A 22,794-nucleotide genomic window follows, 5' to 3' on the forward strand; every position below is an offset into this window, starting at 1 on the left:
TGCAGGTTAAAGAAAGAATTATATGGTTTGAAGCAAGCACCTCGTGCTTGGAGTGATAAAATAAGCCAATATCTTATCTCCATTGGATTTCTCAGGTTTCTTCAGCCATTCTTCACTCTATGTGAAGAAAACAGATCATGGGATTGTCTTGCTTGTCATCTATGTGGATGACTTTATTGTCACAGAGATCATGCTACTACAGATGTTATGTATGTCAAGAAGGCACTGAGTGGGCAGTTTGATATGAAAGACCTGGGTGAATTGAGATATTTTCTTGGGATTGAAGTGATCAAAGACCATGCACAAACATGGTTAGTGCAATGCCAATATGCATTGGATATGTTGGAAAAATATGGGATAATAGGGTGTAAGCCAATGACTACACCTTTGGAGCAAAATGTGAAGATGCAGGCTGATTTTGGTGTTGGATGATCCATCTATGTATAGAAAGATGGTTGGCAGTCTTATTTACATGACTATCACACGACCATATCTAAATGCTGTGGAGCTAGTAAGCCAATTTAGTACAAAGCCCTAGAAAACCTCATCTGGATGCAGTGAGGCATTATGCGCTATGTAAAGACCACTGCACATTATGGTCTTCTTTATGAGCATTTATGAGCATGGTAAAGGCTTGGATCTACATGGCTACACAAACGGAGATTGGGTAGGTAGCTCATATGACAGGAGGTCCACTAGTGGTTATGCCTTTACATTTGGAAGTGCAGTGGTGAGTTGGAGTAGTAAGAAGCAACCTACTGTTGCTTTATCCAGTATAGAGGTTGAATACAGAGGTGCAGCCATAGTTGCATGTGAAGGAGTATGGTTCAAGAGTCTCTTGGTGGTGGCTGATTTAGGTGAGCCTATTGACGGCAAGGTTGTCATTCATTGTGACAACATGAGCAACATAAAGTTGGCCAAGAATCCGGTCTTTCATGCATGGACCAAACATATAGAGGTCCACTATCATTTTGTCGGAGAGAAAGTGTTGGATGGTACAGTGGATTTGCAGTATGTGAAGACTGAAGAGCAGGTGGCTGACATCTTTACAAAGCCACTTAGTAGGGAGAAGTTTGAGTACTTCCGTACTATGTTGGGAGTACATGGGATGAGCTTGAGGGGGAGTATTGATGAGAGCTTTAATAGCCCAAGCTCATCTACATCTTCATCTATGGCAGTACATCATAGCTTGAGAGGGGCTATTAAGATTCAAGCTCGATGTAAGCTTGTGCCAGTTGCACTATGTGCTGGTGTGTTAGGTAGTAGAACGTGTGACATAAATGATCGTGTCTAGCTGGTCATAGTTGTGTGGACAGTAGCTAGGGTTAGCTATGTGTGGACACAACACAAGTGGTTTGTTGTAGCTTTTGGGATTGTGGCTTTATGCATTATGTGAGATGGGATATGCTTCCATCTATGGCTAGAGTTTGGACTAATACATTAGGGTTTGCTCCTGTGTGACTCCTCTCCCTCTACTTGTTTTTCATCAAACACATCAGACAAACTGTGCTTTAGTTTTTGAATATCTTGCCAAATGGCATATGGAGACTCCCCTTTCTTGTAGTGATGTACCAAGGCTTCTCTCACAACCTCATCGGTTTGCCCTTGATGTGGTTGACTCCTCCAAGCCTGAAACCATTTCTTGGCACCCCTTCCAATAACATAGACAACAAAGGCAGTTTGTCTTGATCTCTGTATTTGCCAAAAGTCAATGCTTCCAACTCCATTCCAACCGAGAAATCCTCTCGATCCTCATTTGTATGCCCATAGAAAACTTGGTATGTCATCACATTGCTTCAACCATCTTATCAACTAACCCTACTTCTCTCCCCAACCAACTAATAGGTGCCTTCTGAAAGTCCTCCCAGTGGGGGCACAAAAACAATGATGGATTCAAGAAACTCTGCCTCTATAGGTTTGTCCGAATCTCAACACCATGAGAGGAGGCTGATAGTAGCACCAAACCCCAACAAACAACCACCAACGAACACCAGCAACCCCAACTGATGATCCCTAACCTTCATATGTCATAATAGGAACCCTCAAGACTCTCATAGCCTCCTAATCATCTATCTATCCAACATGTCTTCCATGGTCAGCACTGATCTCCAATGCTTTAAATCTATTAATTCAGGACCTCTCCTGACTTTTATTGACGCCTAGCTAACAAGAATCACCTCCAGCTGAGACCCATAAGTGGTCAGCAATTTCCTTTCAATGTCCTCCCTTTGTATTTTGTCTGAATATGTCTTCCAGAGTTCCAAACTTCCCTCTACAATCAACTCACACCAAATCCTAGTATCAGAATCCCTCAAAACCACTCAGTTGATCATTGGCCGACAGTCTCCTTTACTGGCTACCTCAAACATATCAGGAACCCACTATCTTTTGCCTCAGAATTCGGATGGGTCTTCCTAGTCCATGTTAGATCCTCTTGTTTTCTCCACTATCCTCCAACATATGCAGATTTATAGGTACACTCCCTAGACCTACCCTAGATCCTCTACTGCCGACCCTCTTCTGACTAGACTCAAACTAATTCTACCTCAAAATTTTGTCTTAGAATTGGCTGACACAAAAGCCCCTTCTTATGTAGAAATATTCCTCAAAATTATCTAATAGCTCAAGAAACACTAATCTTCAAGATATATCACCTCAGATACTCTCCGTTTTTTGCTACCAGCTCTCAACTGCCTCAGAATGAACAAAATCCATCCAACTATCCAAGCACACCTAGTTGATATAGAAACTACCTCCTTTCAGTCAACTGACCCCATAGGGATCTCTAAGCACTTAAACAAGACCAACCCCAAGCCTTAGAATCACACAACTATCCAAGCACACCTAGTTGATACAGAAACTACCTCCTTTCACTCAACTGACCCTATAGGGATCTCTAAGCACTCAGAAACACTGTAAAACAGTAAGCCTTCTGAAAGCTGTCCTGTGAGACAGGTCCAGAATTGTCATCTAGTGTACAAAATCCCTTCAAACCAACTCAAAAAAACTATATCAACATCCTTAAACCACCTGCTAACATATCTGATGTTAGGCTGACACAGAATCAACCCTTACTCAGGCTATGCCTCCAAATCAAACTTAACCAGGGTTAGCCCTCCACTAGTAGTAGTCTCTTAACTAAGAAAAATCCTTCTTTACAACACAGAGTAACAAAACATAGAAGAAAACCTTAATACCATAAAATTTAACCCTTTGAATATTCAAAGATAACTGTGTAACAGTTAAGAACAATAATCTTGAGAATATGGAATAGACAAACAGTACATGAGAAGAATCTCTCTCAAATGACCACAAGGAGATCCAAACATGTATTCTCAAATGAGTAAAATCTCATAATCAACCATAAAGTCTGCAGGAATTGTTTGTAGGCCAAGTTCCAATAGGAGTGCTTCCTGGGAGGTTCTGGGACACCAACTCCCACACAGAGCTCTCTCCCAACACCTCCAACTCCATGCTTTGGACACACCCCAGTCTCCTCTCACAAACCCACATCATTTTCAACAAAACAAAATTCCCCAGATAATCAACTCAAAACAAGAGCAAACTCTTTTTAACAAGTACTAATGTTCACACACAGCTCTCCCACACAAAGCTTACACCAAAAACTCTCGAACTTCCTCTCATCGTGTGCAACAATACCCACTATTTCCATTCATACTTCACCTAGTTTGCCTAATTTTGTCAGCTAGCTGCCATGCAACAAACCTAATAGCTACTGATTACACAGTGAGTTATCAACGCATAGCCGCCCATGCAAGATCCTAAGCTTCCTAAGGTTTTCAATCATACCCAATACATAATTTTATTCTTCTTGGGGTTGGGATGAGCTCCCTCATAAGGCATATCCCCTTGGCCATAAAAATCCCATCATCGTGTAGACTAGATCTAGAATTGCAACATGCGATGGACGTGCAACCTTGATATGGACATGATTATCCTCATTACCCAGGTGTATTCTAACCCATCCTTGCCTTTTGATATTGTTTAAATCTTTTTATGATTCTCCATTTTCTATTTGTTTGAGTGCTTGATTGCATTGTTAGGTAACCGGTCTATCAACTTTCTAGTTATTATTTGGATAACCATTTAGGCTTTGGTCCTATTTCAATCTTCCATAAGATCGACCTTACAGTATGCCAAGTACTCCACCTTCCTTAGTGTGCTCTCTTTAGTTAGAATAGAGACTCCTAGGTGAATCATGAAAGTGGAAAAAACACAAAAAATAAATAAATAATACAAAAAAAACACAAGAAGATAACCATCACCATTTGTGTTCTAGATAGGACTTTTGGCTCTTAGTGATGGAGCCTTGGGACCGTAGCCTTGATCTCCATGGGATAGGACCTTGTGGCTAAAAATTTATCAATAAAGGGCTTTTAAAAAAACATCACTATAGAGGTACTTAGATACTCTTGTATGAGGTCTCTAGACCATTGCTTGGGTCTTTGTAGGGTGATGCCCTACTTTTCTATTTTTAGAATCAAAACGAAACCTTATAATAATCACTTAATAGTTTCATTTATGAGGCTAGATAATAGCTAGAGATGGTTTCACCAAAAGATAGTGTCTTGAGACTAAGCTCATAACCCAAGGCATGCTTTTTGCTCCATCTTAGTTTAGATCAAATTTGGACCAACCTTAATATTACCCTTGTCTTAACTAGAAAATTTGACTAGTCGTAAATATCTTTCCTCACTGCTTGATTGGTGTTTGCATTATGCTTAAATGCACCTTACTCATGGTTCCATGTTACCTTGCAAACCTTCCAGGACCTCTGACATTTCATGCATCCAACAACAGCCTCGACCAATCTTCATCGACATATTCCAAGGATGAAATTTGCATCAGGAAGGGGAGAATGTTAACCCTCATTGGACACCTCTCCAACGTTATTGTACATTTTACACATGCGATCACCGTTTGTCTATGATGAAAGGTGCATCCACAGAATTAATTATGGAGATTGTATTCTTAAATTAAGTGTTTGCACAAGCCTAGGAGGTTGTGTATAGCCATGGACTTATTTTTTAAGTATGGTTGTCCAAGATGTGAAGACGGGGGGGCCCAAGATAAGGGGCATTTTGTAGGCTCACCACTCATTCTCTTATGCTAGTTAAATAGAGTACTCTTCTTCTCTACTCTCCTATGCTATTGCTTTCTTGCTTTCCTCTTGCTTGTTTGACCTCTTGTGTGCTTTCTTTCATGTATGTGAGAGAGTGAGTGTGTGTGATTGAGTTGGAGGAAGTTCTATTAGCCTTTTGATGGGCTACTGTAGTTTTTGGGGTTTGCACCTTTGGGTCTTTGGCTTCTTTCTTCAAAGTTGAAGCATGGGATTTTTGCTTATTAGCAACCTTGGAGGTTCCTTTGGTTGCTGCCTCGTCTTGGCTTGGAGCATTGCCATGAGCCTTGTTTGTGATGACATTAAGGGGTATTGTAAGTGGGACTATGTGAATCAATCCTCCTTGTATGATCAATAAGTTAAGGCTTCCATTGGGTGAAAATCCCATGATGAAAGTGTGTCTTTGTAGTAGCTAGCCTTTTCATGTGGGTTTAGTAATCTAAACCATTAATCTCAAGGTAAAGTTCAAATGAATAGGTCTTAGTGGGATCACCAATCCATCGCATGGTCTCATAAATTTAATTAAACTTCTCTAGGTACTAAATATGATCTCCAATTGCATGAAATTTGGTCGTCATCCTTGAGATGTGAATTAGCTTGGTTTTGCCTAACTTCTGAGTCTAGGTGTTATGTTTGTCACAATCCCCCTTCCAAATGCCGTCCTTAGCATGTCTGCGATTCACGTGGCAGTGGAACATAAGGAGATGGTTACACAACACCCTTTATTTTAGGATATGGGCTTGCCCTATAGGGTTAGGTTACACGATTTCTAATAGCACTTGTCCTCCATCGAGGTCTCACTTTAAGGCTATAGATTCGTGTGACGGTGGATGAAAACACATTTTGAGAATGCTCTCGTGGATCTCTTTGTGTTGAGGTAGTCTTAGACACTGGCTCTTTACCTTTCCCCATGTCCCTCCTCATCCAAAAAAGGAGAAGAAGTGAAACTTGGTTCTATGGTAAAGGTGCTTCTATATTAAGCTCCTGCAAAAAGTGGGACTCCTACTTGCGATGTGTATGCTTGTTGTTTGGGTGTATTCAGGAACACTTATCCTTGGTGGTATAGCAAAAGAGACATGTCACAATTGCCATACTATGATTGTTTTGTTAGTCATGGTCAGTTGGGATAAACCCAGCTCAAGATTGACACCAAAGGTTTAAAACATTGTGCGGTGGTCACATATGGTTTGACCGCTTCCTGGGTGAGTGAACCTTCAGGTTCCTCTTCGCTCCTGCTCCTTCTCATCACTGGGGCTTTGCCCAAAAAAGGGCAATTCAATATCATTTTCATTAAGTTTATGGCAATGTTTAGAGAGCTAGTTGGTGAATCTGAATCTTAAAGAGGACCGTGGGTGATTCCTATTTCCAGGTGCTCTGTCATTCCTCCACTGTGTTTCATGGGATTATTTCTTCCCAAATCTCCTCACTGTAGGTAAGTCTAAAGGAGTAAAACCTTGTTAATAAGGGAGCAACACCCTGTCAAGATGAGTGCTAGTCGTATGTTAGGCTCGAAGGCTTGGTGGGTTTGAGGAAGTATGGTTTAATGCACTATAATCAACTGTATTATCATTTCCAAAACAATGCATCCAGATCAGGTTTGCTCTAAAGGTCTTTAGTACTTGTGGAGTAGATCTAAAAACGATTTCAGACACATTTGGTTTTTATTTAGGCTCGCATATTAGTGATGTTATTTTAGTCACCCTTCCATCTCTAGGCTCCTCACATCTATAGACTCAAGTGTCTTGTTTTCATGCCTCTAGGCTCACGTCTATAAGCTCACATAGTCAAGCTCATGTGACATTGGGTCTTACCTTAGAGCTGCAAATGTAACTTCCCTATGTGGGTACGCTAGTTTTTCCATTGCGTCCTCCCTCCATTTGTCACATCGAAATGCTCAATGGGGTGAAGGGAGAGCTCTCTGGAGGTAACTAGAGATGATCCTTTATGATGGTGCTCTCACACAAAAGTCACGGAATAAAGGGGAAGCTGATTCAAGAAGATAACCTATAAACCAATCCTATCATCAAACATGAAAGATTCAATAGCATACATGCAATCAAGAAGAGCTCACAACAGGTAAATAATAATTAGGATTGTGTATTACTTATTTGCCAAAAACGACTTAGATACAAGTGACTAGTTTTGATACTAGGCCGACCAAACTTAAAAATTGTCTAGTCTCTATTATTAGTCTTCAGCAAGCATGTACATGAAATCCATAGACTTTCCCTATTTTACATTAAGCGTAAGGTAAGGCCGCTTTATATATTTCTGTGCCTTCTTACAAAAGGTAAGTGCCCTTTTGAGTGGGTAAGATGGCAAAGTACCTTATGGTAAGTTGGGCAAGTGAAACCATGTTAACCTACGGAGTGATTAACATCTATCCGTGTGAACCACGACATCACCTCAATCATATCATTAGTGTGATAGAGGAAATCTCTACTCATCTTCACATCTACACTCAACTCTTCCTCCCACTTATAAATAATCTTTGTATTGATGAACTATACAAAGTGAATATACTAAATAATTGCTTGGACAAAAAAGAGAAATTATACTTACAATTAGGAATAATAACAAAATATATAAGTTATAATGCATAGCAAGCTGATAAGTGTAATCTTAAAAATCATTTATGTTAGTTGAGAAATTAGACTTACAATTAGGAATAACAACGAAATGTATAAGTTATAATACATAGTAAGCTGACAAACATAATCTTAAATATCATTTATGTTATCTTGTATTAAGTAAAATCATCAATACATGTATCAATAAGTAACCCATTGAAATACTTTCAATGGCTAAAACGGAGGAGAAAAATGGCCTTGTTTGCTTACAAATATGGTGATAATTGTTGAATTCTCACAAATTTCATGATTTACTTAAGATTCTCTTGATGATGCAAATGCAACAACAAATTCAAAGGGTGCCAAGCTTTGGAGGTACACATGTCCTCTACTGCTCATGTCATTCTATGTACAATGCAAGTTGCATTTTCTTAGAACTGTCCCACTATGATTTTCTTACAAGTATCCACTATATCACCACCTTTTCTACTTTTTCAAAGTATGTGAAGGGGCTCTTGTACTCTCATATGAAATGGAATGCTTTGTATAAGGGAAACTAAATGAAATGACCTTGGGAATTGCACAGTGGGGCACACACAATCATGAGAGGGACCTTTGAATTGTACATTTTCACAAGGGGGGTGCATGTAACCGCCAATACAATAATTACATCTTCCACTGTGAAGATATGGCGATGTTAAAGCCTTAGAGAAGGTATTCCTATGGGCTATGGGACATCGTAGACATCATACATAGAATGGAAAGAGAGAGCAACATAAATTGGGCTCTACTTTAGGAATTCAGCCCCTCTCACCATGTCCAATCAAGGTGCATGTGGTAGTAGAGAAAACCACAATTTACAAATAGAAGGGTTGAAAATGGAGGCAACCCATCCTAAGTCGTCTCAAATGGACCTCAAAGAATTTTGAAACTACATCTCTATATATCTTATATATTTCACAAAGCTGCGACGTTGGAGGTTCGAGAAGAGGTGGAGGAGGTTCGAGTAAGTTGGGGTAGAATTTGAACTTGGAGGTTTGCGGAGAGGTGCGAGGTTTGGGAAGAGGTGGAGGCGGTTCGTGTAAGTTGGGGTAGAATTTGAACGTGGAGGTTTGGGGAGACGTCCTAAGCACGAGGCAGTCCACTAGTGATCTTAAAAGCCCACCATGAGGCCTTTGGAGTGACATTTTTTTTTCCCTTTAATAATAAGAAGAAGATAATCTCAAAAGATTTAGGAGGATAGGCTAGAGTGTACGAAAAATAACGTCATGAGGGAAATCCACGTGCGCTCAAAAAAACCGCCTTCTAAAGCTGTCAAACTTCTGTCTATCAAAACCGCGTTCCGGAAAGCTTTCAAACTTCTAAAAAGACACTACCTCTATAACATAAGCTTACTTTACTTGCTTTCTCATCGAAATCTTCGCAGCAGGTATTCGCCGATGACCCCTCTCCCGTAGATCTTTCACACTTAGAACCCTTCTCTTTTGAAGGTTTTCTGGAGCTCTGCTTTTCCGCCTGCATTTTCTCCGTTGGTTTGCAAATTGCAGTGCTTATTGTTAGATTCAAGCTTGATTTTTCATGGATTTAGCTGACGAGGTTGTCTTCTTTCTTGCTCTTTTGCCTCCTGATTATACCGCCTCCACCTGCATTTTCCCACTATTTTTTTCTTCTTCGCTGGCGGGCCCGCGCTCTGTGTGAGTGTGTGTGTGTGTGTGTGTGTGTGTGTGTGTGTGTTAGAGAGAGAGAGTCAGTACAGAATGAATTTGGGCAAAAATTTTAGTGCTAGTGCCCAGATGCAAATGAACTGTGTGTGTGTGGATCTTGCCCAAATTATCAGTGATAGTGGCTAGACGCAAAATTCAGTTCCATTAAAAGTGTTTGTGTGTGGTTCTGGGCAAAATTCAGTAGATGCAAATTTGATTATTATGAAGTAAATTAACTTTAAATTTTTTTTTTTGCTTTGCGCTTGCAGGAGCTGAACATATTCCTATCCTGAAATTATATAGCCTCTAAATAGGATTAGAGATGCTGGCCGTGTTTCAGAGCTCTGTGGCACATGGGCCTCAGGAGCTGTGCAGCCCCAACACCCATGCTGATGACAGGAAACCGGGCATGGACATGCTCAACTCTTTTGTCTCTCACAACCCAAATGCCCTCCAAGTGTTGCTCCACGATGTAGGCGGAATGGCTTACACCCACCACAATCAAGCCTTGCTAAGACCAAGGTGAGCTTAAGTGGTGACTCTTAATTAATGATCATTGTTGCTAATCCATGTTAAAGACTGTGTTTAATGTTGTCCTTGTTGAGGGCAGGAGATACCCTATGCCTAGATCTGTGAATTTTTGTACGTTTAATCAAGTGCTTAATCATACGGTTTTTTTTAATTATCTACTTAGTGCTAATTTTCGTGTACAAGTGCTTAACCGTACTGTTTTTTCCTTAATTAATGCTACTTAGTGTTAATTTAAGACAAAGACCCTACCTAATGCTTCTATGATGAAGCTAAGAGTCCGCCTATTCCCAGATCTACAAGTTTTGGTACTCTTAAATCATGTACATGTTTACTTACTTAGTGAAGACTAGGTTACATAATGGTGGACAGTAGGTTACATAATGGACATAACTCAAGGAAGTACTGTTGGCATCTTTTTATTGGTCAGATCATTTGCCTCTATTGATGGCATATTCTGCCTATTCCAAGGCAATTTGGAGAATCTGGCTGTGCTGAGGCAGGAGTACGGCCTTGCCAAGAATGTGACCGATGTTATGTTGGTCATCGAAGCCTACCGGACCTTGCGCGACAGGGGCCCTTTCCCTCCTGACAAAGTTGTTGGTGATCTCAATGGGCAGTTTGTTTTTATCCTCTATGACACCAGCAATCGTGATGTTTTTGTTGCTGTAGTAAGTTACTACCCCTCACTTCTTGCCTACATATATATGCATATGTATGTGTTCTGAGCTAGCAATGTGGATGCATACATTAGGGTCTTTCTGTTTATGATCTCTTTGCGTTGCCGTACCCAGGACTGCGAGGGCAAGGTTCCATTTTATTGGGGCACTGCAGCAGATGGAAGTCTTGCTTTTAGCGATATGTCTGAGGTTTTGAAGTCTGGTTGTGGAAAATCTTTTGCTCCTTTCCCACCAGGTATTTGATGCACTTTTTTGTATACCCTTTGTAGAGGATTCCAGGTGTGAGATGCTGTTCAGAACACAACTGCACGCAGCTAATATTTCTATAATGATGTATTTATTTGCAGGCTGTTATTTCTCCAGCCACATGGGTCTTCAAAGCTATGAGCACCCACTTCAGAAACTGAAGCCTGTGCCTAGAGTTGATAGCCAGGGCCAGGCATTAGGGGCGATCTTCAAGGTGGACATGGCACACAAGGATCTTGCCAAGCAGGAAAGCATGCACAGGGTGGGAAGTGAGGCCAATTGGGCTGAGTCCATATGAATGAATGTAGTGGGCTACACCATGAAAAGAGAGTACCTCAGTCCCCATAAGAACATTGCAATTATGAGTATTTCTTTTGAGTACGTGCAACATCAGTCTTGGTTAAGTTTGCTGAAAAAAAATGCAAAAAGTTATGTTTTCATCATTAATCAATTTAAGATAGCAAGCCATGACAGTGCGACTAAGGTACGAGTACCCATATAACCCTGTAGATGCTGTTTCTGGTCTCCCACCTTTGGAGCACTCCATGGCAGCCATCCATCTTCCCCGATCGAGGCTGCCGCCCATTGGCGGACCTCCAGCGTTTGGCATTGGCAGTCTCCTCCTTGGAAGCGGCATCTGCAAGACAGTGGACCCCCAAGCGGTCAGATTCGAGATCTTGCAGGCTGCCTTGTTAGGCGGGCAAGGTGGTCACGGCTACATCACGTTGATTTTGACTTGGCAGATAGAGTGCTCAGTCAGAGCCCCATCGCGTTAATGCGGAGCGCGCATGCATACTTCGCTTGACGGCTACACAGTTTTGAGCCCACATCTGACCCGTTGGCAGCTGTTGTTGGATTCATAGTCACAGTTTGCTTTCCAGGCTCTCGCAAGGAGTACTACCCCTTTCTTGAGGCGATTGGCTGCACCTTAGGCCAGGTCGTCGAGTAGTCGACAGCCTCGGTTGTCGCTAGGCCGGCCGGCATTCCGTCCATTAGGGTGATTGCCTCTGCTCCAGAGTCCAGAGGCTCTCCCCAAGATCATCACCTTGCCCCGCCTCGATGGCAGACATTTTCAGCAGCAGGTGGAGTACTCTGGTCTCCCTGGACAGTGTTTCATCTCCTGCCAGATGGAACACCTAACAAGGTCCGCCCCCTCAGTCGACAGCCTCGGTTGTCGCTAGGGTGGCTGGCATTCGTCCATTAGGGTGATTATATCTGCTTCAGAGGCTCTCCCTGTCACGAGAGCAGTGATCTCGGGTCGCGTTTTGGGCGCGAGTTCCCGCTCGGGACTAGAAAATCCAGTACAAAAGTGAAAACAGAGAGTACCTGCTGAACCTTGCACCCCAAGACCTATAGCTTGTCTCGAAGAGGACGACGAGCCGGTCGTTTTGAGTACTAGAACTTTGAAATCGGACTCCATATGAAGGAGTTATGACCAAAAAACGTACAACCGGCAATGGAAAACGGTGTCACCCAAACGCGGGCTTCCAACCCAAAACTTGTATTGATAAAATGCCGACATGCGACGAGATTACAATGGGATCACAAGAGTGATGAGAGAAAATAACTTGCAGGTATCCGAGGCACGGGATCCCTTGCCTACAAGCCGTCTTGTATCTAAACGAAGGTAGGAGAGGTCGGGCTAGACCACATTACTCCACCTCAAGGTACTCCCATATAGATGCAAAGAATTCGGGGCGTCCAAGCATACCTCGAGAGCACCATGTGAGGCCGGATAGAAATCCCAAAAATCCCATGCCTCACATACACTCCCCTTTTGAAGAGTTTGAAGTCCTTTTCAAGCCATTATTCTGGCGGTACATCATCCTCCACGGGCACTATGTTGTCAAACTGCAGAACCAACGGACGTGCCATCTGATACCCATGTGCAATCTGTCATGGAGCGATGTTTCCATTTCACATAGAATTCTAGCGTTCCTCGCCGGAACCGTGATTTCAATATCAATTCTGGTTCAAAAGGTGTAACGGCGGGTGTGGCACCATCTGCAAGCATCGGTACATGGCGATCAAAACGGGTATCGAGGACAAACCTTTTGAGAAGGCTTATATGAAATGCATTATGTATGTGTATTGTTGCGGGCAAATCTATTTTGTAGGTGACTCCATTGTAAGATTTGAGCACTTTGTATGGGCTATAGAAGCGGTGATTGAATTTTGGTGTGAGATTGGTAGGGAGTGCAATGTTTTGGGCAATTCAGCAGCGGGTGGAGTGCTCTGGTCTCCTTGGACAGTGTTTCATCTCCTGCCAGATGGAACACCTGATGGAACACCTTTTAAGGTCCGGTCCTCATTGTCACTCAGGGAGTGGCCGGCCAACCTCGGCCGCTCCTCCTGAGGGGCGCAGGCCTCCCGTTCCACCACTGTAATAGCAACAACAATCGATGGTTGCGGGGTTGGCAGCGTTGTCGATGCCGTCGCGGCATCCATGCTCCCCTTCCCACGTGGATCTAACTTGGCACGCAGGACCCTCGAGGTTACGATTTAATCTGAGAACTGGGAGAATTCCGTGAGTTTAATGCTATTTCTTCTTATTTTTGTGGTTTAAAATAAGCATTAATGGAAATTTTTACAAAAATAGCACATATTTTACTATGGATATTTTTGGTAGAATGGATTTCCTAAATTTTTAAAAATTTTAGAAAATTTTTGAGCATTTTTATGATTAAAAATATATTTTTAATGCATTTTTACGATTTTTTCACGGATATTCTATCCATTTTCTGTCAATTTTTTGCTGAAATGCAATAGGGGCAACATGTTGATGTATGAAATGCTCTCTCGTGTACGTGGGACTCTCTTCGTCTCTCAATTTCGAATTTTTCTTCTATTTTTTTTCTCGAGTGTATAAACACCTCTTAAAAAAGCTCATTTTTTATTAATGTTAATCAAAATTAGAATTTAATTATGATTAAAAAGATTAATTAAATATTGATTATGATTAAGATATTTTAATCATAGCTTAATCCTCTCTGTGATATAATAGAGGAGGGGTGGTGAGAGAGATGAGAATAGAATGGAGAAGAAGGAGAGGAGAGAGAGGAGAGGGGAGAGGGAGTCTCCTCTCTCTCCTGGTTTTTGGCGCACGCGGAGGAGGCTACAGCGCAACCTGTGGGCGAAAATCGCCCCCTTCTCTAAAAAAATTTTCATTAGCTTTTTAATAAAGCTTATTAAGGTTTGGTTTTTTTATTTTTTTAAAATGAGTTTTTTTAATTTAAAAAAGAGCTTTTGATAAAAAAGCTACTTTTTTTTTCGAGAATTTATTATTTTGGAGGGTTATTTAATGTTGAAGTACGTTTTCACGTAATGACATTAGATAGATGTGGGATATTCGCATATTATTAATATGATTATACCTCGTATTAGTAGTTATGTCTGTTTGGATTAATTTTAAACGATGTTTTCATTATTTTTCACTCTTGTTTAGCCATTCTTTTTGGACATGTTCCTTAATTTGTTTTGATGGCTATAATCTGCGTTCAAAGTGTGTTTTACCTTTGACACTTTTTCATGATAATTTATTTTACACTTATTTAAGTGTGGTTTGTGCTTAATTTCTTAAGCCTAAGACAAATTCTATCATGGGTCAGTTGATCGGTTTGTTTTGGTAGATTTTATTGGATGTTTTTCAAGTTTTATATGGACTCATCAGGTTCTGCCTAGATCACTTGTGTCTATGGGTTTTTTAATGAGTGTTACACACATGTGTTTCACTTGCTTACTTTAGAGTTTTGCTTGAATGACACCACGTTCATATACTCCAGATTATTGATGAGTTGGCCATCAATTTTAATGCTTCTTTTGGTATGATTAATGTCCATTAGATGGCATGCATTGATTTTTATGATCAGCTATAGTTTTTATGGATTCAAGGAGCTTTAATGCTTTTATCCATGGTTTTATAAGGATCTTTTGATCTTCTGGATAATATTATGTGCTTTGAAGATAGCATTTGCTTTCATTTTTTGCATGTAATTTTAGAGAATATTTCTTGTACTCTTGTACATATTCCAACTTGGATACCTAGTTTCTTATGTATCTAGGTGAGTTATTTTTCTACCCTAGCTTTATTGTGTTTATTGGGTAGTTATCATTAGAAAGGCACCAATAATTCAAAATTCTTTTCTAATGATGTGCTTGGAAAGAGTTATTCCTTGATGTGGTCTCAGGTATATAGAAACATATTTTAGTATGTGAAAGTCTGGGATAAGACCATCTTATTCCTTTTATATAGGATTTTATTCATATTTCCTAGATGGTATACTAGGGAGTTTCAAATTGTTAAGGTATGTATGGGTGGTATCATGGTGCTATGGGATGCTAGCAATCCCTCATATATTATCTTATGGGATAATTTGGACTCAAGATTGTTGCTTTGCTTACATCACTTGGCATGTTGACCTCAACATTCAAAGATAATCTCATTTTTTGAATTTATTTGAAGTTATTGTGTGGGCATTCTCTAGATAAACTTCTTTTATCTATAGCCTGCATGTATTGATGAGTGTAATCTCATCAACATTTTCACTTGTTGAAATCTCTTTCTTTAGATTTCAACGAGTTTATCTTGTTGTGTTTGGATTAAGGAAATTTGGATTCTTTCTTTGTTGGCATTTCTTTCTCTAGTTTCGTACTTTAGGTGATTTATACAGTCCACTTGATATGTTTACAGATGAACATATGTGACTCATCAAGACGTTGATGACTCTCTATGTTGATATGGATAACTCGGGACGTCGATAATTCCATGTGCAGATGTGGGTACGTCGGGGCGTCGATGAATCCCTGGTTCCTATTGTTATAATGCCATGCTCGAATGGTTTACAACGAGGAAACTAAGTATGAATTCCTCTGATCATCTGTAATCTGATGGGAAAACAGAGCGCATGAGTGAGATTGTAAAGGATATGCTTCGTGCATATGTCTCTCGAAAAGCATCAAATTATTGGGAAAAACATATTCCAATGATGGAATTTTTCTATAACAATTTTAAACATATGGCTATTAGTTTTAGTTCATGCTTATATATGGGTATCAACCCAGGGCACCTATTGTTGAGATATCGAGCTCATCTAGTGAGGTGGTGGACACTGATGACCCACCTGGGAGATAGGCCCCACACTTACACCACTGGCATGGTTGGTGAGATCATGGGTGATATGCGGCTAGTGGGGTGACAGCCACTCTAGAGAGAATGGCATAGTTATAGCGCCAGCTCATTTAGTTGGGTTTGCACTATAGAGAACCCTAGTATGTATTTGGTTAAGTATCTTTTCATATTGTGTGTACTCTTATCTTTGTATATGGTGTGTTGAGTGTTGTGTGAAGTAGAAGAAGATTGTCAGCCTCTCACCTTGTGTGTTCTCTTCTAGGGATTTGTGAGTGTGTGTGTGCTTGCAAGAGCTCAAGCTCTCTTCTTCCCTACATCTTTTCATGGTATGAGAGCCTGGTTCATGCTAAGGGCTGAGCTCCAAGCAAGAGAAGCACATGAAGTGGTACGAGGGTAAGAGCTTCATCTACTCTTCCCTATTTGTGTTGGCGACTACACCCTTGTCGGGAGCTCTATGGGAGGCACCGGCAAACGATCTCTGATTGAGGAGCTTTCTTCACGGGAGTAAAGCTATATGGCAATAATTTTATCCTATTGGACAAAAATTTTCAGGATGAAAACATGTTTCGGGCGCGTTAGGACCTCCGTTTTTCAGAAAGAAGGCGATTTCGAGCATTGCGGGTAAGTCATCAATTCTCTGCAGAACTTTGTTTTAAGAACTGCAGGAAGACAGATTGGTTGTGCAGACATTGTGTGTGCTACAAGGAGGTCAACAGTTGCCATTAGGTGTATGTATGCACATTGAGGTCACTGGTTGTGACATTTGAGTGTAATACAGTACCGCTGTAGAAAATACAGCAGTTTGTGCAGGACAAACCAAAGTGCTATTTCTGGTAAATTTGTGTGTCTGGTAAGATGTCAAATGATGGCATGAACCAGATTGTTGCTGAAAAGCTTGATAAGAACAACTTCCATGCTTGGAAGTTCAGGTTGACAAATTTCCTGATGGAAAAGGGTTATTGGGACTACATAGAAGGTGAGCATGAAGAGGCACCGAAGATACCAGAGATCAATTTGACTGCTGCAGATGTGAAAGACTTTAAGGATTGGAACTAAGGAGCCACAAAAGCTATATATTGGCTCTCTATCAGTATACAGGACACCATTATTGGACACATATAGGATGCCAAGTCCCCCAAGGAGACGTGGGACACCTTGGTAAAACTCTATGAAATGAATACCAAGGCACGAAAGATACAGTTGAAGAATGAACTTCATATTGTGGAGAAAAAGAGTATGTCTGTGAATGACTATACATTGAAGATCAAGGGTATTGTGGAATCCCTTGCATCTATTGGTGTTTGAGTAGATGATGATGAATCAGGTGGAAGTCTGTCTACGTGGTCTCGGACCACAATACAAGGCGTTCAAGACATCTATTCAGACTCGAAAAAACATTCCCAATTTCACAAATTTGGTGTTTATGTTGATTATAGAAGAGAAGAGCTTATGTTGATTATAGAAGAGAAGAGCTTGGGTGAAGACCAATAGTCTTCACAAAACAAAAACAGTTTAGAGCAACAGGCCTTCTACACAAGCTTAGGAAGAGGACGAGGTAGAGGAGGTCGTGGACGTGGCCAAGGAGGTGGCCGAACAGGTAATCAGAATTATGGTCAGCAGTAGCAACAAAAACAATCCCAGAATTCACAACAACAACAACACACAGGTGAAAGAGGCCAATTCAGAGGCAAGGGGAGTCAAAGAGGTCGTGGAAATTGGCAAAGGCAGTATAACAATACACGTGGATGCTTTTATTGTGGTAAGCCTGGACATGTGCAGGCAAATTGTTATAAGAAGCAGAATGACATGCAAAATGAAAAATTGCAGCAAAACAACTATGCATCCTTGAGCAGAAACAATGAGGATAATGAAAGGTTATTTGTTATGCAGCATGTCATTACTGCCATGTCTGAAAATGTTGAAGCAGCATATAAAGATGATGTATGGTACGTTGATTCAGGTGCTTCGAACCACATGACAAGTCATGGGGAGTGGTTCAAGGAGATGAAAAACCTTGAAAGACGAGGTTTTGTGGAAACAAGGGATGACACTGCTCATCAATTGCCCATGTTGGAGATGTGCCATTGTCTATGCAGGATGGCAAAGTGAAGTATCTTGCAGATGTACTTCATGTTCCGAACATAACAAAGAATTTGGTTTCAGTTGGCCAAATGATTGAGCAGGGTTTGCAGGTTTGGTTTAACCACCCTGATGGTTGTTATGTTGAAGACTTTAAAGACAAGTGCAGGTTGGTTGCAAAAGGCAACAGAGTGGGGAGAATGTTTACATTGAATGTAAACATTGAATGTAAACATGCCTGAAGTGAGTGCTGCGATGTTTGCAAATGGTTTAGGAATTGTTGCAGACACAGACATTTGGCATAAAAGAATTGGACATGTGGATGTGTAGAGAATGAAGTCTATGCAGACTAAAGGAATTGTGACAGGGCTGCCAAAGTTTAAAGTTGAAGGCATGCAAAAAATATGTAAAGCATGCCAATTTGGAAAGCAAACAAAGCTTGTATTTCCACGTGACAGAAATGTGAGCAGAAATGCACTAGATGTGCATTCAGATGTATGGGGTCCTACAAAGATCATGTCTATGGGAGGCTACAGGTATTATATGTGACATTTATTGATGATGATGACCACACAAGAAAAGTGTGGGTATACTTCATGAAGGAGAAGGGTGAGGTGTTCACTCATTTTCAGAATTACAGAGTTATGGTTGAAAAGAAAATAGGGAAATATGTAAAGTGCCTAAGGTCAGATGGAGAGGGAGAGCACTTCTCCAATGAGTTCTCTAAATTTTTGAAGAAGAATGGTATTCGGAGACAGTTTACATGCAGATACACTCGGCAGCAAAATGGAGTTGCTGAGCGAAAAAATAGACACATTGCTAAGATTACGCGAGCATTGATGGAAGAGAAGAATATGCCGCATAGCTATTGGAGTGAGGCTATTTCTACAGCAGTTTACATCATGAACAGGACTCCAACTGCAGCCATACATGACGTAACTCCAGAGGAGAGGTTTACTCTCGGAAAACCTGATTTGTCTCATCTGAAAGTCTATGGATACATTGCATATGTGTATGTGCTAGATGAGCTGAGAACTAAGCTGGATCTAAAAGCTGAAAAATGTGTGTTTATTGGGTATTCCCTTGAGCAAAAGAGATACAGGTGTTATAACCCTGCTACACGTGAGTTGAGGGTAAGCAAGGATGTTGTTTTTGATGAGATGAGGAGCTAGTATGCTGCTAAAAAAGAAGCTGTTGTTGGGGGTTGATGTGAGTGGAAATGTGGTTGCACAGAATGCAAGTCAGCAATCACAGTCTTTGAGTGGACCAGGAGAGTCCTCATCTAGTGGTTCAGTTGATAGACCATGGAGTGGCAGGCTGCGTCATAATACCAGTCCTGTAAATGTGATTAGTACATCACATAAGAGGAAAAGAGAAAGTGGTTGAGCACCTTAGTATGCCTGACATTTCTGCAGGGCATTCTCATGTTGATGGAGAGTCTAGTGGCTCAGAGATGAGCCTTGATGAGGATCTTGGGATACCAGCTATGAGAACACCTGGTGTAAAGAAGGCTATGGAAGCCATGAATGCAAAACTACAAAGATTTGGGAGTGAAGAATCTTGTGCAGAGGTTTACCTATGATGGTTATGTGGCACATCACTATGCATACATGGCAAAAATTGTACAGGTTGTAGAGCCCACATGCATTGATGAGGCTGTTGGAAATGTGTGTTGGGAGAAAGCTATGGATGAGGAGATGGATGCACTATATGGAAATGAGACTTAGGATTTAGTGCAATTGCTTGAAGGCAAGAAAGCCATTGGATGCAAGTGGGTGTACAAAGTAAAACATAACAGTGATGGAAGCATAAGCAAGTACGAGGCTAGATTGGTAGCCAAAGGATATGCGCACACATATGGCATTGATTATGAGGAAACTTTCAGCCTAGTTGTCAAGATGGCAACAGTGAGAGTTGTGATAGTAGTGGCTGCGTCAAAGCAATGGTCTTTACATCAGATGGATGTAAAGAATGCATTCTTGCATGGGGATTTGCAAGAAGAGGTGTATATGTTGCAGCCACCTGGTTATGAGGATGTGAGTCACCCCGAGTATGACTTTAAGGTTGAAGAAAGCCTTGTATGGCTTAAAACAAGCACCAAAAGCATGGTCTGACAAGATTTCTGAATATCTTATCACTATTGGCTTTCATGTAGCCAATGTAGATTTCTCACTATATGCGAGACACAGTGATAGAGGGGTTGTGCTTGTTGTCATCTATGTAGATGACCTGATCATTACGGGGGACCATGATGTAGAGATCTTTGATGTAAAGATCTTGCTTAGACAGAAGTTTGAGATGAAGGATATGGGGGAGCTCAGATATTTCTTGGGCATTGAGGTGATTAGGTCGCCACATGGCATTGGGTTACTGCAGAGACAGTATGGTTTTGACATGTTGTCCAAGTATGGTATGATAGGCTGTAAGCCTATCTCAGTGCCATTGGATCAGAATGGCAAGTTGAGTGCTGATTCAGGAGAGATTTTGGAGGATCCTACTATATACAGGCGCATAATAGGAAGCTTGATCTACATGACGTGATCACCAGGCCAGATTTGAGCTATGTTGTTGGGTTGGTGAGTAAGTTTATGCAGGCTCCTCGGAAGCCGTATTTGGATGCATTGAGATGCATACTGAGGTATGTGAGGTCTACTTTGCATTGTGGACTATTTTATGAAATTGGGACAGAGATATGTGTACAATTGGGACAGAGATATGTGTACATGGGTACACAGATGCTGATTGGGCTGGTAGTATCTCAGATAGAAGATCTACTAGTGGCTTCATGTTTTCTTTGGGGAGTGCTGCTGTGACTTGGAGTAGCAAGAAGCAGCCTACAGTTGTTATATCCAGTATAGAGGCCGAGTACAGAGGTGCTGCTATGGCAGCATGTGAGGTAGCTTCGTTGAGAAAGCTACTTGCAGATTTGGGTCTATCAGTGGATAGACAAGTTGTCATTTTCTGTGACAACATTAGCAGTTGGCCAGGAACCCAGTCTTTCATTTTCTGTGACAACATTAGCAGTATACAGTTGGCCAGGAACCCAGTCTTTCATGCTCGCACAAAGCATATAGAGGTCCACTACTATTTTGTCACAGAAGAGGTTTTGGTAGGAGACGTTGATCTTGTTTATGTCAGCACACAGGATCAAGTCGCTGACATCTTCACCAAAGCATTGGGTACAAAGAAGCTCCGTAGATTCAGGGCTTCGCTTGGTGTACATGAGATGGAGTTGTGCTCGAGGGGGGGTGTTGAGATATCAAGCTCATCTAGTGAGGCGGTGGACCCTGATGACCCGCCTGGGGGATAGGCCCCACACTTACACCACTGGCATGGTTAGATAGATCATGGGTGATATGCGGCCAGTGGGATAACAGGCTATGTGACAGCCACTCTAGAGACTGGCATAGTTATAGCGCCAGCTCATTTAGTTGGGTTCGCACTATAGAGAACCCCAGTATGTATTTGGTTGAGTACCTTTTCATATTGTGTGTACTCTTATCTTTGTATATAGTGTGTTGAGTGTTGTGTGAAGAAGAAGAATATTTTCAGCCTCTCACCTTGTGTGTTCTCTTCTAGGGTTTTGTGAGTGTGTGTTTGCTTGCAAGAGCTCAAGCTCTCTTCTCTCCTGCATCGTTTCACCTATTGATGGTCTTAAGGACATCGAGCTTGATGCATCGAGAGATTTCTTGTGTGATATGCAGGAAATCCTGATCGAAGCTCGGGATTCTATCAGGAGTGCTCAGGATATAGGACACGATTCCATGCTGATAGAGGACGCTCAATTTAGTCTTTTGAACCAGGAGCATTGGTTTATTTAAAAGTTCCTAAAGATTCTCAGACATTGTCAATAGAAAAATGCTTGAATTTATCTCCTAGATATTGTGGTCCATTTCGATTTATACATCGGATTGGCATGGTTTTTGCGTATGAACTAAAACTACCTCCAATTGTTAGAGTTCATCCAGTCTTTAATATTGATAGATCGAAAGGGAAACTGGGAGGTGAGGATAACACAGTTACTCCTCACAAGAACTCGTTGAAGTCAAAGAATTATCCTATGTTCCACATGAACCTGATAAGATACTTGAACCTGATAAGATACTTGAACTCAGGGAAAGGAAACTTTGTAGTTGACTAATCCCTGAGGTTAAAATTAGGTGGAAAGATAGGGAAATAGAGGATTCGACTTGGGAGTCGGTTGAGATTGTTCAGCGCAGTTCTCCTTTTTTTCATTGCAAGAGTGCAATGTTTTGAGAGAGGGAAAGTATGTTATATGCACATTATGTGTGCATATACTAGGAGGCTAACCCACATTAGGCTTGTGAGCATGGGAGCATGGGAACAAGCTCTAATGGAGCATGGGTTAGGACTAACCTTAACGGTTAAGGTTAGGGTCAAGTATCCAAGGGTTACACATGGGAGATGGAGAGTCAAGAGTTACTTGAGGGCCCTCCTATATAATAGGGGCATGGGGCACACTCAAGGGAGGCTTGGAGGCTTAGGCTATGGTCTCTTGTGTAGAGGATCATATCTACTCACCTACCATTTCACACTATAGCTACATGCTATTGGATTGGAATTAAGCCTCTTGATGGTATGGGACATCAAGGTAAAGGTATGATGTATTTCATTATATTTCATGTGTGTATCCCTTGGGCTCGGGGGTGGTCAAGTGGACGAGTTTATGCCTGATTTATGCATGTTTATGCTTAACAAT

The 22,794-nt window shown here is 41.2% G+C and overlaps 1 protein-coding gene across 4 annotated transcripts; it reads left to right on the forward strand.

Moving 5' to 3' along the window:
- Nucleotides 1-9,011: 9,011 nt before the first annotated feature.
- LOC147618238 (stem-specific protein TSJT1-like) lies at nt 9,012-11,252 on the forward strand. Of its 4 annotated transcripts, none has more exons than XM_086774682.1 (5): nt 9,012-9,139; nt 9,683-9,935; nt 10,372-10,612; nt 10,736-10,856; nt 10,969-11,252. In XM_086774682.1, exons 2-5 carry the CDS (start codon nt 9,736-9,738, stop codon nt 11,163-11,165), a joined length of 759 nt encoding a protein of 252 aa, XP_086630808.1. In that variant the 5' UTR covers nt 9,012-9,139; nt 9,683-9,735; the 3' UTR covers nt 11,166-11,252. The 4 variants fall into 4 exon arrangements, with proteins under 4 accessions (XP_086630808.1, XP_086630807.1, XP_086630810.1 ...); XM_086774681.1 differs by having other exon boundaries at nt 9,120-9,238; XM_086774684.1 differs by lacking the exon at nt 9,012-9,139 and adding an exon at nt 9,187-9,306.
- The last annotated feature ends 11,542 nt before the right edge of the window (nt 11,253-22,794 follow it).

This window comes from Cibotium barometz, chromosome 35 (genome assembly GCF_041138505.1).
Source record: "Cibotium barometz isolate CiBa-2024 chromosome 35, ASM4113850v1, whole genome shotgun sequence".
Classification (NCBI taxonomy): Eukaryota; Viridiplantae; Streptophyta; class Polypodiopsida; order Cyatheales; family Cibotiaceae; genus Cibotium; species Cibotium barometz.

What these genes read in the sequence shown, in the direction of transcription:
- LOC147618238 (XM_086774682.1), top strand. Translation starts at nt 9,736, where the DNA reads ATGCTGGCCGTGTTTCAGAGCTCTGTGGCACATGGGCCTCAGGAGCTG. An exon ending in CAAGCCTTGCTAAGACCAAG is followed by an intron (nt 9,936 to 10,371) that starts GTGAGCTTAAGT and finishes TTTATTGGTCAG; the next exon opens with ATCATTTGCCTCTATTGATG. An exon ending in TTTTGCTCCTTTCCCACCAG is followed by an intron (nt 10,857 to 10,968) that starts GTATTTGATGCA and finishes ATTTATTTGCAG; the next exon opens with GCTGTTATTTCTCCAGCCAC.